At 38.7% G+C, this 14,940-nt stretch overlaps 1 protein-coding gene and 1 long non-coding RNA gene across 2 annotated transcripts; both read left to right on the top strand.

Annotated features, from left to right (window-relative positions):
* Positions 1 to 3,720: 3,720 nt before the first annotated feature.
* Positions 3,721 to 8,342, top strand: LOC115776896 (uncharacterized). Its single transcript, XR_004019524.1, has 4 exons — positions 3,721 to 3,962; positions 4,448 to 4,511; positions 4,773 to 4,806; positions 7,828 to 8,342. It is a non-coding gene; the product is annotated as an uncharacterized LOC115776896 (long non-coding RNA).
* Positions 8,343 to 8,369: 27 nt separating this feature from the next.
* LOC115776895 (uncharacterized) lies at positions 8,370 to 10,278 on the top strand. Its single transcript, XM_030724706.1, has 4 exons — positions 8,370 to 8,849; positions 8,924 to 9,079; positions 9,161 to 9,250; positions 9,860 to 10,278. The coding sequence occupies exons 1-4, from the start codon at positions 8,703 to 8,705 to the stop codon at positions 10,169 to 10,171; spliced, it is 705 nt and encodes a 234-aa protein (XP_030580566.1). The 5' UTR covers positions 8,370 to 8,702; the 3' UTR covers positions 10,172 to 10,278.
* The last annotated feature ends 4,662 nt before the right edge of the window (positions 10,279 to 14,940 follow it).

The raw sequence follows: 14,940 nt of genomic DNA, 5'->3' as shown, positions 1-14,940 counted from the left end.
GGGAGCTCCATCCAGAAGAAAAGGACTTTACCCACTACTCCACAACTCACAAAGTCTACTCTAGACTAGACTATTTCCTGATGAACATTACAGACAGACATAGGGTCTTAGATTGTGCAATTGGGACAGCTGACATATCAGACCACAACACTATACACCTGACTATTAACCTAGAAGACTTGAGACGAGAAACTCAATGGAGACTAAATATTGAAATACTGAATAAAAAAACAATAGTGCAGGAAATAAAGAAGGAAATCCAAGAGTGCATTAACTTAAACAAAGATGACGATGTGGAACCTACAATACTTTGGGACACAGTCATAGCTGTAATGAGAGGTAACCTAATCTCAAAAACATCCCACATAAAAAAGATGGAGAGACTTGAATACAATAATTTACAAAAGCAGTTAAGAGAACTTGAACAGCAAAACCAAACTAATCACAGGGAGGAATTATCAAAACAAATAAAAACAATAAAACAAACTCTGGACAAAAAACATCTGAAGATTTAGAAAAGAAAATGCGATTCACCAAACAAACATTTTATGAATCTGGATCTAAGGCAACAAAAATTTTAGCAAGGCATCTTAGAACACAAAAAAATTAAACACTCAATACATAAAATTAGAGACCCCTCTACTAACAAATTAACTTTTGACCCAGAGGAGATTCAAACAATCTTTAAGAACTATTATAAAACCCTGTACTCCCCACCAGATTATACAAATGAAACTGTAATTCGTAACTACTTGCTGAAATTGGCTCTCCCAACAATAGATTCAAATCTGAATGAAGCGTTAACTTCTCCAATAACCAAGGAAGAACTGGACAAAGCCATTGGCAAACTGAAGGCTAACAAAAGCCCAGGGGGTGATGGATACCCAAACGAGTGGTATAAGATTTTTAGGGAGGAAGTTTCACCCTTACTGTTGGAATCCTTTAACTGGACACTTAAGAACGCTACCATTCCACCCTCATGGAGGTTATCTCCATAATCCCCAAGGAAGGCAGAAACAAAGAATACTGTGAGTCATATTGACCAATTTCAGTACTCAATGTTGATAACAAACTCTATACATCGATATTAGCCAAGAGGATGGAAACACTACTATCTTATCTGATAAATGAGGACCAGACAGGATTTATAAAAAAACGTCAGACTCAGGACAATATCAGAAGGACAATTCAAATTATAGACACAGTCAACAAGCAAAAAATAGGTACCGTCTTGGTCAGCCTCGATGCCGAAAAGGCCTTCGATAGAGTGAGCTGGCCCTTTCTGTTCGCAGTTATGGAGAAGATGGGCTTCAGTAACCAATTCATAAGGAATATACAAGCCCTCTACAAGGAACCAACAGCTAGATTAAAGATTAATGGCCTCTCTCAACTAGATTCAGACTCTACAGAGGTACTAGGCAAGGATGCTGCCTAAGCCCCTCACTTTTTGTCTTGTTTATCGAACCACTGGCCCAAGAAATTAGGCAAAATAATGATATCAATGGAATAATGATAGCACAACAAGAACATAAAATAGGATTATTTGCCGACGATGTCATCACATACATCCAAAATCCAGACTCATCCCTGCCTAACCTCTTCACAATCCTTAATGAATTTGGACATAAATCTGGTTATAAACTTAATATTACAAAAACACAGGTACTTTGCATTAATTACACGTCAAGTAGATTACTTAAAAAAAGTACAAACTAAAATGGGACTTGGAAGCGATAAAATATTTAGGAGTAAAAATTGTAAAAGACTTAAATAAACTTTTCATGGCAAATTATTCAAACATTAATGGCAATCTAAATAGAGATTTATCACAATGGTTATCCATCCCTATGGATTTTAGCTCAAGAATTGAAGTGATTAAAATGAATATACTCCCTAGATTGTTATACCTGTTTATCTCTCTACCAGTCCGAATCCCAGAATCTCAGTTCACAGCCTGGGACAGACAAATATTGAGGTTTATTTGGGCAGGCAAGAGGCCGAGGATCAAATTCAAGACATTGCAGTTAGGGAAAGAACAAGGAGGACTTTCTCTACCAAATCTAAGAGAATATTTTTACTCTGCCCAAATGATAAGATAAGATAAGATAAGATAAGATAAGATAAGATAAGATAAGATAAGATAAGATAAGATAAGATTAAGATAAGATAGTGTTTATTTGTCACATGCACAGTTATACACAGTACAATGCACAGTGAAATGTATTTTGTACCTGCAACCATATATACACACACATATAAATAAGAAGAATAAAAATAAAAAAAGTAATTCACACTATACACTATACTCTATATACTATACACTATACACACTTTTTAAATTATAATATTTACATTGTGCAATAATGGTCCAGTTAGGGCTCAGAGTTGAGCAGACGGATGGCTTGTGGGTAAAAACTCTTCTTCAACCTTTCAGTCTTAGCCCTCAGGCAGCGGTAACGCCGGCCTGATGGGAGCAGGGAGAAGAGAGAGTGTCCGGGGTGGCTGGGCTGTTTTAGGATCTTCATGGCCCTCAGCCTGCACTGCTTGGTGTAAATGTCCTGCAGGTTGGGGAGGGTGGTTCTGATGGTCCGTTCAGCTGAACGAACCACCCTTTTTAGGGCCATGAAGTCCTGCTTGGTGCAGTTTCCCATCCAGGTGGTGATGCTCCCACGCATGATGCTCTCGATGGTGCAGGTGTAAAAGTTCCTGAGCACCTTGAGTGGGAGCTTGAAGTCTCTCAGCCGCCTGAGGAGGTAGAGACGCTGTCTGGCCTTCTTCACAGTGATGTTTATGTGATGAGTCCAGGACAGGTCCTGTGAGATGGTCACTCCCAGGTATTTGAAAGTGTCCACTCTTTCCACCTCAGCACCACTGATGACAAGTGGATGGTAGTCCCTCTGCTGCTTCCTGCTGAAGTCCACGATCAGTTCCTTTGTTTTGCTGACGTTGAGCAGGAGGTGGTTCTCCTGGCACCAGTTCTCCAGGCGGGAGACCTCTCTCCTGTAGGCTGTCTCCTCATTGTGAGAGATTAGTCCCACAACAGCAGTGTCGTCAGCAAACTTGATGATGACGTTGGACTCTGACGTGGCCTCGCAGTCATGGGTGTACAGTGAGTACAGCAGAGGGCTGAGCACACAGCCTTGGGGGGATCCAGTGTTGAGGGTGAGGGAGGATGAGGTGAGGTGACCCACTCGTACCACCTGTGGTCTGCTGGTCAGGAAGCTGTGAACCCACCTGCACAGGGATGGGCCCAGGCCCAGGTCCAGCAGCTTAGAGACCAGCCTGGAGGGAACTATGGTGTTGAATGCTGAGCTGTAATCTACAAACAGCACTCTCACATAGTTCCCCTTACCAGTGTCTATGTGTGAAAGGGTCTTGTGGAGGAGGAAGGATATGAGATATATTGTATGTTGGTGCTCTTCAGACTAAACTGCTAAATGGAAACAGGTAGAACTGACCCAAAGCAGAGCCCAACCTCAGGCCAGACTGGGAGAGAAACGGCTCAGATACCAGGAGGATGACAACATCACTGTAAGAGAAACACTAGCAGTATGGGCAGAGATAATAAAGAGATATAACCTGGAGGGAGACTGCTGATTACTGCTGTGGCCTTTATACATCAGCACCTTCAGACCAGGGAGCACTGACCACACTGAAAAAATGGGAAAAGGGGGGTTGTTCATTTTGTAAAACAAATTTATGTTAAAGTATTATGTTTTTATTGTGCTGTTTCCCTAAACATGATTCAATCATGAAACATCCTTGTAAATAGTCTTGTTGTTAGATGGACATGTTTCAATCATGACCACATTACATGAAATAGTTGCAATGTATGGAAAAGCTCCTCCTACTTTTTTGATACTAAATTACCCCTCCCAATCCTTTGCCCGGGAAAAGCAATTATACTGCAGAAGAAGAAGGCCCGATTTTATCAGTGCTGCCTGGAACTTTAAGGAGGCAAGGTGAGTCTTGTTTTTTCATTGTTTTAATTTTATAGTTTATAGTATGTAGACTATTAAAGTCGATGCTGTGTTTACAGCGAAAGGTGCACCCCACCACACGTTTATTCGTTAGCGTTAGCATGTAAGCTAGGCTATGGCTAGACTCTATATTAGCGTTACATGGCGCCTCACAATTAATTTCAAGAATGCCTAATTCACTTTTATCATTCCGCCCTGCTTTGACCCACCTTGTGTGTGTGTAAATCAGTTGTATCTGAATTTAAGCAGTGCTTTAAGTTGGTTGGTAATCACCATTACTATACCAGCACTTTAAATATGCCATACTGGGACTTTTTTCCCACCGTGGAGGTTGCACCCACACGTGCTCGCTCTGGCCCATCACGGTGTGCTCTTGTCGCATGAAGATGAACGATTAACACATGGTAGATTGCGCCCTCTTTTAATTTCCTATAGAATAAATAAGTGCAAATATTTTTTTCTTCCAGGTGCTCTGCTAGAATAATGCAATGAATGGCAAGCTTGCCTGTTTCAAAGGCTCTGTAGTGTATGGTACGTATGAGTAGTTGGTTTTAAAAAAGTCAAACAATAATTTTCTTTAATGAATAGGAAAACAAATGGATTTATACTGGTTTGTGACTCAATTAGCTATCATTAACACACATTTTAACTAGTTTTGTTCTGTTTATTAAAGAAGAAAGGTAAACACCACCTTAGATTAAACTTTAGTTTAGTCTCTTTTTGAGAACAATGTTAATTTGTAACAACAACAAGCCTTTAATGATTCTTCATTGTTTTTCTCTCTCTCCACAGTGGCAGTGTAAGGGGTGCCGGGTAGAAGTATCAAGTAGGTCTGAACTTCTAAGACACTACAAAGTTAAACATCCTCACTTTGGGCGCACTGCTAGATTTCCATGTACATACTTTTCTTGTCCATGCACATTTAAAACATGGAATGCATTAATTTGCCACCAAAGTAGACTACACAGAAATGTAACACAAAAAAAATCACTCAACTTTTACCTGTCAACTTTGTGATTGTAAGAATTTGGCAAACGAAATAGAATATTTTAGTCACATCAACACACATTTAAAAAAACACGAAAATGTAAAATGTATGTTTAATGGTTGTAGTTTCCAAACATGCATTTATGGTACTTTTAAGTCTCACAAAAGTCGCCATCACACCCCACACACACTTGAGGATTTTATTCCAGGTGTTGTAAAAAGCACTCGTTTAGCTACACCTTCATTTCCAGAAATATCTGATTTCCAGGAGGAGGATCAATGTGTAGAAGGTGCTCAGTGTGTGGAAGTGGACACGTTTGACACACAAGAGGGAAAAAGGCTACCTAAAGACCACACTGAGCAGCAACTAGCCACAGCTTTATTACAGCTGGAGTTTTTGGTACAAGTGCCAGGTATTGCAGTTGATGAGTTTTTACAGGAACTTAATTATTTACTCAACTCTGCCTCAGTTCCCACTGGTGTTGTAAGAGATATACTTGAGCGTCATAAGGTCCAATTTACAGATGATTTAGTTAAGGATATTATATCAGCTCTTTGTGCATCCAATCCAGTTTGCAGAGCCACTGAAAAAGGGGGATCTCTTAGCACTGTGCATAGAAGGTTAAAATACTACAGAGAAAAAATTTGTGTTGTTGAACCAGTCACTTACCTTCTTGATAATAAAAAAGCAACCTTTCAGTATGTTCCAATATTAAAATTATTACAACAAATTTTAAATTGCCAAGCTATTCTAGATAAGGTTATTTCAAATCATAGAGGGAAGCGTGAGTTTATTGTTGACTCCTCCTATGAATTTAAATCTCCAGAGGATGGCAAATATTTAACTGAAAACGGGTTATTGAATGCAGATGAAATCAGGATTTCTATTCGCCTGTATGTGGATGAATTTGAGATTTGCAACCCTTTAGGCACTTCTAGAAAAAAGCAAAAACTCTGTGGTGTTTATTGGGTTTTGGGTAACCTGCCACCAGGATCTCATTCAGCTTTGTCCTCCATTTATCTTGCTGTCCTTTTCAAAAGTGTTGACGCAAAAGTCTATGGTTTTGAGCAAGTGTTACAGCCGCTCCTGCAAGATCTTAAAACCTTGGAGACTTATGGTGTGTTTGTCCCTTTGTTGGGCACATCTTTTAAAGGTACAGTTCAGTGTATTGTTTCTGATAACTTAGGTGCGCACACTATCGCAGGCTTTGTTGAAAGTTTTTCAGGTGAGTTCTTTTGTCGATTTTGTACAGCTAAGAGATGTGATGTTGAATCTGACACAGATGTTTGTGGTGCTTTTAATCTGCGGACTAAAGAACTGCACAATGAACATATAAAAATAGCTCTGGAAACAAATAATCATTGTTTCGGAGTTAAAAGAGAGTGCATTTTTACCAAACACCTCACACATTTCCACGTTCTGACCGGTTTTCCTCCTGATGTAGCTCATGATGCATTAGAGGGTGTTGTGCCAGTGGAGTTGGCTTACTGCTTGTCAGCATTAATTTCAAAAAAGTTTTTTACTATTGATAATCTAAATAAAGCAATATTGGCCTTTCCATACAAGTGGTCAGATAAGACAAATAAACCTCATATTGTGCCACAAAATTTGTCTGCTCGCAAAACTGTGGGGGGAAACGCCCACGAAAATTGGAGTTTGTTGAGGTTTCTCCCTTTTTTGATTGGACATTTAGTACCTGAAAATGAACCTTCATGGTTTGTTACTGGATTTAAAAGAGATTATTGAACTTCTTGTTGCCCCAACACATACTGATGAATCCATTTCATATCTTGAAAGCAAGATAACTGAACACAGGCAAAGATACTTGTTTCCAGCTGCCAGACTTTTACCAAAGCACCACTTTCTTGAACACTACCCTTATTTAATAAAGTGTTTTGGTCCTTTGGTTACACTCTGGACACTTAGGTTTGAAGCTAAACATAGTTACTTTAAAAAAGTTGTGAAACATACTAGTTGTTTTAAAAACATTCCGCTGACTCTAGGCACCAATTCATGATAGCATTTCACCTTAACTCGCCCTCCTATGGTAAAACCTCTCTTGATGTACCTAGTGTGTCCTCATTTCCAGTGGATCTTTTGAATCCAAATATTGCTTTGGCTTTAACATCAAAATATCCCGATATAACTGAAGTCGATCTGACTAAGAATGCATCTGTGAATGGCATACAGTACAGCACAGGCATGATAGTTGTTCAGGGGTCAACTAGCGGCATGCCAGACTTTGCTGAGATTGTGCACATGTGTGTCATTAAAAATGAATTGCTCCTTATTGTGAGAATGCTATGCGGATGGTACACTGACCATTACAGAGCCTTTGAAATAACCCCATCACCAACCAGAGAGACAAAGCTTGTGCATTTAACTGATCTGGGAGACATCTATCCACTGGCAGATTATATTGTTGGAGCAAGCCGAATGGTGACCTTGAAAAGGCATATTATTTTTAAAGGTTTGTTACATTGTATTTAACATGTAGGTATGTTATGATAATTACTACATCAAGGCTTAAGTCAAGGCATTTTTAACTCCTTGCACTTAGCACCATTGAAAACTTCAATCAAATACTATAAAATCTGCACAACTCTGTTCACTGCAGGCACACAGCAGTGACATGAATTGGATTGGTTCTTGGCATATTTTTCTCTCCAGATATGTTTTTGAGAATAATGTGAATTTATCAGCAGATCATATCTTTTGAAAATCTCTAAACACTAAAAAAAATTTATATAAAAATCCTGATATATATATATATATATATATATTTTTTTTTTTTTTTTCTCCCCTCCCTTTTTTTAAGATTGTATTTAACACTTTGTTTTATGGTTTGTGCTTTTTCAGACTGAGAATAATGGCTTCACCCTGCATACTCAAAGTCATATTGGTGGACAACACCTGCCAGAGGCTAACACTACCATGTGGACTTCCTCAATCTGTGAGTGAGCTTATGGAAGAAGTACAGCGCCAGTGTGGACTGACCTACACCTTCAACCTACAGTTTATGGATCCACTCTTTAATGATGACTTCATGAATCTGACCTCAGTATCTGAAATACAAAACAGAGGCACTATTAAGGTGGTAAATCTGTCAGATCCAACCATTTTACAGTCACCTGTTTCATCTGCTGGTTGTCGTTCACCGTCAACTTCAAGTTTTTCTGGTGTGAGCTGTCCTGATACAGACATTCTTTCTTCAACTGAGTCTCAGTCTGAGCCATCCACTTCAAGGTCATTGTGGCCAGACAAGTTTTGTGTTCCTCAGTTTTCCTTTGACTCTGAATTAAAACTTGACCGAGCCAATGCAGAATATAAAGAAAATGGGACACTTCTGACTCCAGATAACAAGCTTTTGTCAAACATTCTCGATGGACTTGTGCAAGAAATTGTTCATTATGGACTTTATATAACCGACAACCAGTTCAACAGTGTGGGTGAGGCGCTCATACTAAAGCATCCCTGTCTGTCAGAGCGAGGCTCAGTAAGTGGGTATGCTGGTTGGAAACATCGCTTAAAAAACAAGCTTTCAATTTACCAAACTCAGTTACGAAAACTTGGTTGTCACGAAGTAACTGTCAATGCTTTGAGCCACAAGCCACAAGGCAAAGGCCCTGCTTTTGCCATTAAAAAGCCAAGGCGCTCTGAAGTGAACTATTGCCCCCCCCCATCCCACAGGAGAGACTGAGGAAACTTTAGAAACACTTCGAGTGGAACTTAAAATGGATGTAAAAAAGAGGAACGGCAAAGAAACAGTGCATCGAAAAATGGACAAGACGTTCTCATACAGAAGATTAGAGGTAGTTCGGGAAACACCCATGGTACAAGATTTCCAGGAACGGTGGCCTGCGCTCTTTGATGTGTTTGAGGTTTGTAAAATGGTGATGAAATGTACTGAATTGAAGTTGGTTCAGCCAAAAAAAATATTTGTCTATTTTTTCAGATAAACGCTGAATTCAAGAGAATCACCACTCTGCCACTGCAGTCCCGGTTCCTCTCGCAGCTCGACATTCTGTCTTCCAAACTTATTGCTCTCTATAAAAAAAGAGGTGGACTAATAGGCAAACACCTAAAAAGTATAATGGACCAAATGACTGAAGTAAGATGAAAAAAAAAAAAAATTCATTCATTTTTTGATTAGGAAATGTAGTAATTTCAAATCTGTCCACACATCCTCTAGGAAGATGTCGACCATGGGCGTGAAAGTGTTCTGAAGGGCCTTTGTGTGTACCTCAATGAAGACCCCGAACATCTGATACGACAGCATGTAGTGAGTATTATGAAACTGCTAGAATTTTTTACATTTCTAATAGTTGCATGACATTTTTAATTATTTATTATACATATGATAATTATCATATCTGGCAACACTGATTACTGCTTCCTATAGACTGCATATATTGCCGAAAGGAAGTTTATCTAATGTGAAAACGTAAATCTGTCAATATGTGTTTGATAACTCTGGCTTTCTCAAGAACCCGGATGTGTGGCACAAAAATCTCAATTTTGTAACTGAAGTTGAATTATTGAACTGAAAGTGAAAGTAGTCCATTAAATCGTTAAATTCAGTTTCAAACCAGTGCATTCAATTTCAAATTATGCACATGCAGATTTAATCTGAGCAATTCAAATTCAGTTTCTGCTGGCACAAGTTTTTGTGATTTATCATCTAGATCAATTTTAAGTAGTTTACATACTTTTAGCTTTTCTTAAAATTTGACTAATTATTGGATAAAGTAATTTTTATCAATGCCAACTAAATCTGAAAAAGTTAAATATTGCCTTTTAAGCTACTAATGTTTATGTGAATGAGTGAATTTTGCATTTAGCTCATGGTCTGGAAGCTTTAAATTTATTTAAATCTTTTTTTTTTTGTCAGGGAGTAAGTGATACAGCCTTTGAAGAATCAGTTGAGGAAACTACTGTGGGGATCTTCACGGTGAAACAACAGGAGGCGCAGCCTACTCCAGACGATGTAGGAATTATCCTGGAAGGCCAAATTGTTATCCAGGATTTAGACAATGTTCCTCTGGCTGTTGCACTACTGTTTGGCCTCCTGTATGCTCTAAATATGGATTATCCTCATCAACTCAGGTATACCTTTGAAGTGATCCAGAAACTGATCATGGAGCTAGATGGTGGCACACTTTCAAAGAAAGTCCAGGTCCTGAAGAATAGACTCAATGAGTAATGCTGGCCAGTGAGCATGACCAGCTTATTTGAGGACTTGTCCATTTAAGTTGCTTTTCATTGTTCTCATGTTGTTGTAAACAAACTTTTAAATATGCTTAGTTACTTTAAAAAAAGGCGTTCTGTAGAAAGAAGGATTTTCATTGTTTAAGATGTGTTTAGCTGCACTCGATATAATTTTCACATTTTACCAACTGAAATTGTTTGTAAGAAATTGTGCAGTAAGGGGTATGGTGTTCCATATAACACCCCAGAAAGTTGGCCCTTTATAAAAGATAGACATAACTTTGATTTGTGGGTCAATCGTTTGTGGAAGTCCATTTGAAATTTTTATTTATTTATTTTTGTCAGACTCACTTTTGTATCGGTATCTGAACAGAGAGGTTATGTGGCATGCACTTTGTTTTTCTACTTTATGTCAGTGATCCTTGGTTTGTCTGAAAACCCTGCTGTAAACTGTTAGGATGTAGACTCATCTGAATGTTGACTATTTTGTATTAAAATGTTTGGCTTATTGGAAAATGTTATCAGCTGTATTTGTTTTATTCTTGCTACAGTGTACTACTTTCAAAAGGTTTAGGCTATGTAAGATGGATTTGATAGATTAACACCAAATCTATATTGTGATACATTTTAGGTTGTTACCACATAACTACATTGTAAGTGAAACATTTAAATTAATTGTAATGTCTAGATAAAAAACTACATAATATATTCAACATGAAGTAAATTTATGTTACAAGTATAAAAGATTCGTATACATAAAATGTGACAGAAATGCATGATATAAACACACTTGGATTAGGATATTTCAACATGAAATGATTAAAAGTTTACAACATGAAATGATTAGAAGTTTTCAACATGAAATATTCACAGTCATTTAACATGTATATATTATGCTGGGATTATATAATGAAGTTATAAAATGAAAACATAATCTAATTGCGTGCAACTGATGTACATGTTTCAATTAAATCCAACAGACTTTTTTTTTCAGTGCAGACTTTCAACAGGTGGACAGAAAGAGGCATAACAGCAATAGGTACTTTGACTGAGGGAAATACCTTTAAGTCATTTGAAAAAGTTAAAAAAGAATTCAAATTAGACAATAAAGATCTATTCTGATATTTGCAGCTAAGACACTTCTATGACACTCAGGTGAAATCGCAAATTTTAGTCAACTGTAATGGGCTATTGGAAATGATGCTGAACTCAATTAAACAGATGCCCTCCAAGACTGTTTCAAAACTTTATACATGTCTTCAAAAATGCAATGGAAATAATTCATATTATGTTAAAATTCAATGGGAAAAAGAAATGCAATTGGATATCTATGAGAGCGATTGGCACTTGATGTGTAAAACACAATTCAGCTCCACCAGCTCCAGAAACTGGAGACAATTTGGATGGAAGAACTTATTAAGATATTTTATTACACCATATATTAAAAGCAAACAAACTAAAGTAAACCAACCTTGCTGGAGAGAATGTGGTCACGTAAATCCCAATTACCTACATGTCTTTTGGTCATGTGAGAAATTACAACCATTCTGGTTGGAGGTGGTGAGGATAATAGATGGAGTCCTCAAGTATAAAGTTCCAAGAGACCCACAGGTTTTATCCCTTGGTCTGATCCTAGAAGGTGTGATCCAAAAAGAGGACGTCTATATCTTTAAAATAATGATAGTAGCTGTGAAAAAAGTCATTACAAAGAACGGGATGAAAAAAAGAGCCACCAAAAGTAAAACACTGGATGGAAATAATGGAAGAAATTTATAAAATGGAGAAACTGACATTCCTGCTGCGACTCAAAATTAACGCCGCTGAACGGCGCTGGCGGAAATGGACACTATACAACAACATCAATGCATCGGACATATATACTTGAGAACTGTCACCCCAAGGTTTGTGCCTGTATGTGTTTATCTGTAGTTTTTGATTACGTTCTACTCATGTTCCTTTTTTCATTGTTAACATAAGAAAAGCATTAAATAAAGAGTATTAAAAAAAAAAAGTAGAATGGGAGGCAGAGCCTTCAGCTTTCAGGCCCCTCTTCTGTGGAACCAGCTTCCAGCTTGGATTCAGGAGACAGACACCCTCTCTATTTTTAAGATTAGGCTTAAAACTTTCCTTTATGATCAAGCTTATAGTTAGGGCTGGATCAGGTGACCCTGAACCATCCCTTAGTTATGCTGCTATAGGCCTAGGCTGCTGGGGGGGGGGGTTCCCATAATGCACTGTTTCTTTTCATTCACCTTATTTACTTTGTTTATACTCCACTCTGCATTTAATCATTACTTGTTATTAATCTCTGGCTCTCTTCCACAGCATGTGTTTTTTTCTCTCCCCTCAGCCCAACCAGTCACAGCAGATGACCCCCCCCTCCCTGAGCCTGGTTCTGCTGGAGGTTTCTTCCTGTTAAAGGGAGTTTTTCCTTCCCACTGTCACCAAGTGCTGCTCATAGGGGGTCGTTTTGACTGTTGGGTTTTCTCTGTATTATTGTAGGGTCTTTACCCACAATACAAAGCACCTTGAGGTGACTGTTTGTTTTAATATAAACAAAATTGAATTGAATTGAAATATTATGTTAAAGCAGAGGGGGAGACAGATGTTCCACCGTGCATGGGCGTAGTCCAGGTACAGACAGCAAGACTGCGGGAGACAGCAGTCCAAAAACATGTGAATATGAGTGATACATATAAAAGAAGTAACATTTGGCTGCAATTTAAGGAAATTGGAAATAACAGAGCAGAGTGCCTTCATTGCAAATTGCAAATTACAGTGAGCACAGGTTCCACCACAAACCTGCACCCACATAAGAACTGTCCATCTGTTTGTGCAGTTGGAGGAGAGAAGGCAAGCTAGGTCTCCATCTACTGACCCTTGTGAGTCTGGTCCCAAACCAGCAACACTGTTGCAGCATCCACCGCCCTCCCCAAAACTGCAACTATATCCCATCCTACTGCAACACAAAGCAACATAAGTCAGTCTGTTTGTTTGTTTGTTTGTTTGTTTGTCTTGTGTTCCATTAAACGTTTATGTAGCCCCTTAACTGGCCAGGGCCCGCTGACGGGCCGTTTGTAGTCCCTTTTATATGGCAGGCTAGATCCTCCCATTTTTATTGACACCTCATTCGGCCAATCATGTAACTGGCTGCACCAAATTCAATTCAATTCAATTCAATTCAATTTTATTTATATAGCGCCAAATCACAACAAACTGTCGCCTCAAGGCGCTTTGTATTGTGGGTAAAGACCCTACAATAATACAGAGAAAACCCAACAGTCAAAACGACCCCCTATGAGCAGCACTTGGTGACAGTGGAAAGGAAAAACTCCCTTTTAACAGGAAGAAACCTCCAGCAGAACCAGGCTCAGGGAGGGGGGGTCATCTGCTGCGACCGGTTGGGCTGAGGGGAGAGAAAGACATGCTGTGGAAGAGAGCCAGAGATTAATATCAATTAATGATTAAATGCAGAGTGGAGTATAAACAAAGTAAATAAGGTGAATGAGAAACAGTGCATTATGTGAACCCCCCAGCAGACTAGGCCTATAGCAGCATAACTAAGGGAGGGTTCAGGGTCACCTGATCCAGCCCTAACTATAAGCTTTATCATAAAGGAAAGTTTTAAGCCTAATCTTAAAAATAGAGAGGGTGTCTGTCTCCTGAATCCAAGCTGGGAGCTGGTTCCACAGAAGAGGGGCCTGAAAGCTGAAGGCTCTGCCTCCCATTCTACTCTTAAGTATCCTAGGAACCACAAGTAAGCCAGCAGTCTGAGAGCGAAGTGCTCTATTGGGGTGATATGGTACTATGAGGTCTTTGAGATAAGATGGTGCCTGATTATTCAAGACCTTGTATGTGAGGAGAAGAATTTTAAATTCTATTCTAGATTTAACAGGGAGCCAATGAAGAGAAGCCAATATGGGAGAAATATGCTCTCTCTTTCTAGTCCCTGTCAGTACTCTAGCTGCAGCATTTTGGATCAGCTGAAGGCTTTTCAGGAAGCTTTTAGGACAGCCTGATAATAATGAATTACAATAATCCAGCCTAGAAGTAATAAATGCATGAATGAGCTTTTCAGCATCACTCTGAGAAAGGATGTTTCTAATTTTAGAAATATTGCGCAAATGCAAAAAAGCGGTCCTACATATTTGTTTAATATGTGCATTGAAGGACATATCCTGGTCAAAAATGACTCCAAGATTTCTCACAGTGTTACTGGAGGCCAAAGTAATGCCATCCAGAGTAAGTATCTGGTTGGACACCATGTTTCTAAGATTTGTGGGGCCGAGAACAAGAATTTCAGTTTTATCTGAATTTAGAAGCAGGAAATTAGAGGTCATCCAGGCCTTAATATCTTTAAGACATTCCTGCAGTTTGACTAATTGATGTGTGTCATCTGGCTTCATTGATAGGTAAAGCTGAGTATCATCTGCATAACAATGAAAATTGATGCAGTGCTTTCTAATAATACTGCCTAAGGGAAGCATGTATAATGTAAATAAAATTGGTCCTAGCACAGAACCCTGTGGAACTCCATAATTAACCTTAGTGTGTGAAGAAGACTCCCCATTTACATGAACAAATTGGAGTCTATGAGATAAATATGATTCAAACCACTGCAGTGCAGTACCTTTAATACCTATAGTATGCTCTAATCTCTGTAATAAAATGTTATGGTCAACAGTATCAAAAGCTGCACTGAGGTCCAACAGGACAAGAACAGAGATGAGTCCACTGTCAGAGGCTCTAAGAAGATCATTTGTA

Source organism: Archocentrus centrarchus, unplaced genomic scaffold, assembly GCF_007364275.1.
Source record: "Archocentrus centrarchus isolate MPI-CPG fArcCen1 unplaced genomic scaffold, fArcCen1 scaffold_40_ctg1, whole genome shotgun sequence".
NCBI lineage: Eukaryota > Metazoa > Chordata > Actinopteri > Cichliformes > Cichlidae > Archocentrus > Archocentrus centrarchus.
The sequence above is the reverse complement of the archived record's forward strand: the minus strand, read 5'-3'. Positions and strand labels throughout refer to the sequence as shown.

Coding starts and splice junctions, on each gene's coding strand:
- LOC115776895 (XM_030724706.1), top strand. CDS start 8,703: ATGGATGTAAAAAAGAGGAACGGCAAAGAAACAGTGCATCGAAAAATG. Junction 8,850..8,923: donor CGCTCTTTGATGTGTTTGAG/GTTTGTAAAATG, acceptor CTATTTTTTCAG/ATAAACGCTGAATTCAAGAG. Junction 9,080..9,160: donor TAATGGACCAAATGACTGAA/GTAAGATGAAAA, acceptor CACATCCTCTAG/GAAGATGTCGACCATGGGCG.